At 46.5% G+C, this 2,098-nt stretch overlaps 1 protein-coding gene across 1 annotated transcript in view; it reads right to left on the bottom strand.

Moving 5' to 3' along the window:
• Positions 1-1,675, bottom strand: part of TBX21 (T-box transcription factor 21) — a 7,385-nt gene extending 5,710 nt beyond the window's left edge. Inside the window, exon 1 of the mRNA XM_053452785.1 lies at positions 1,053-1,675. Within this exon, the coding sequence (XP_053308760.1) occupies positions 1,053-1,675 (623 nt within the window). The remainder of the gene's footprint in view (positions 1-1,052) is intronic.
• Positions 1,676-2,098: the final 423 nt, after the last annotated feature.

Genomic DNA, 2,098 nt, shown 5'->3' with positions numbered 1-2,098 from the left:
TGCATCCCAGTACTTGAATTTTTGAAAGAATAGTTATATATTACACATTTACTCATATATATACACACACACACACACACACACACACACACACACACACACATACACACACACATATATATATACACACACACACACATATATATATACACACACACACATATATATATATATATACACACACACACACACACACACACACATACATACACATACATACACACACACATATATATATACACACACACACACATATATATATACACACACACACATATATATATACACACACACACACATATATATATACACACACACACATATATATATACACACACATATACACACACACATATATATATATATACATTACACACATATACTATGAAACATTATAACCAAAGCCTTAAAAAAAATAGAAAGCTTTCTACCCGCTTGACTGATACGTTTGAGTTACAATCATTCTAAACCTAAATAAATGTTACATTGGCGAGTTTGCCGAGCTGGAATTATAAGGTTTTGCGGTTCTATGTTCTATGTGTGTGTATTTGTTGTAGGTCATTAGCTGTTGTATTGTGTGTTAGGTTGCGCATGCACGTAACTATATACTTTTAAATCAACGTGTAGTTTTGTGTCGGTGATTGAGTTGGAGCCCATTGTCGAGTTGAACCATAGTGCGTTAGCGTGTTATTATTACCGTGTAGATTTGAGTCTGTGGGAATCAGTGATGTATTAAATGCTTCACTGCGAGTGATCGCGCATGTATGGATCAGAACCTCGTAGCGACATTTTTCAGTAGAGATGAGATTGAAGAGAACGTTTGGTTTCCGTTGGGTAGATAAATTGACTGTGACTTTCTGTGTCATCCTAACTATATTGTTTGTTTGTAACGTATGTAGTTGTGTGAGTGCTGTAGTTGTGTGAGTGCTGTAGTTGTGTGTGTGTGTGTGCTGTAGTTGTGTGTGCTGTAGTTGTGTGAGTGCTGTAGTTGTGTGTGTGTGTGCTGTAGTTGTGTGTCAGGGTTGCGGTGTAAACGCACACTTGTTACTCACCTGCCCTGCTTGGTGATGATCATCTCTGTCTGGTGCTTGTGAAATTTGCCCCACAGAGGGTAATTTGTGAGGCTGACCTGCACTTTCCCGGAGCTCCGGCTCACGGGGCTGGCATTGGGGTTGATGCTGGGCACCTCTGGCTGCGCAAGCGCCGGGTACGACAGCTGCGCCTCCTCTTCTGAATAACTCTCAACGGATTCTACCTCTGGCGAGTAGTCCTGGTTGTAAAAGCAGGCGCTATGAGGTAAGACTCGGACCCGTTGGGGGTAAAAGCTGTGGGGTAGGGTGTCATCTCCTGAATCCAGGTGGCAGTACTTGTGCTCAGAGGGCAGGTTCTGGACGTCTCCTCCATCCTGCAGCTCCCCGGCGCGCTGAATATCTGCCGTCCGCTGGTTCTGCAAAGTTCTTTGCACATCTGTTGCGCTCTGCACCCCTAGGCCGTCACGCCCCGCGCTCTGTATGTCCTTTGTGCTCAGTATAGTCTGTAGCCCTGACCTCTGCATCCTCGAGGTGTTTTGCGGTACTTCTGTGTTCTCCGTGGGATGCCCGGCACACAAGTTCTGCATGCGAGTTCCTCTCTGCATTGTGTCGGCGCTCTGCATGTAATACTCCGCAGCACCCATGGAACAAATTCAGAACTGCCCCTCCGATGTAACACTCGCTGTGACACCAGGTGGGTGTCGCATGAGGGTCATGTGGGGGGCAGCCCTTCCTCCACCTCTGCACCTGTCACTCTCTCCCCATCACTGTGACACTTGCCACTCAGCTCCCATGTCACTTCCACTCACTATGCTGCCCCCGCTGTGCACCAGCCTCGTGTCTACCGGAGCTTCACCACCCCGTCACCCTACCTTCTCCGCTTGTCATGTGTCACCCTTTAGTGAGTTTGTGAAAGTTTCTGCTTGCGCCTGTCACACTCCCTCCGTGTCACTGTTTAACTCCATCACCCTCTGCCTGTCTGCTATCAGACAGTTACTTTCTGTCACATTCTGTGCTATTTGCCCCTCTCGCTGTGCTCGCGTCACTCTGTCACTCCATACCTTGCC

This window comes from Spea bombifrons, chromosome 13, assembly GCF_027358695.1.
Source record: "Spea bombifrons isolate aSpeBom1 chromosome 13, aSpeBom1.2.pri, whole genome shotgun sequence".
Lineage (NCBI taxonomy): Eukaryota > Metazoa > Chordata > Amphibia > Anura > Pelobatidae > Spea > Spea bombifrons.
Note: the sequence above shows the minus strand (reverse complement) of the source record. Positions and strands in the feature narration are given on the sequence as shown.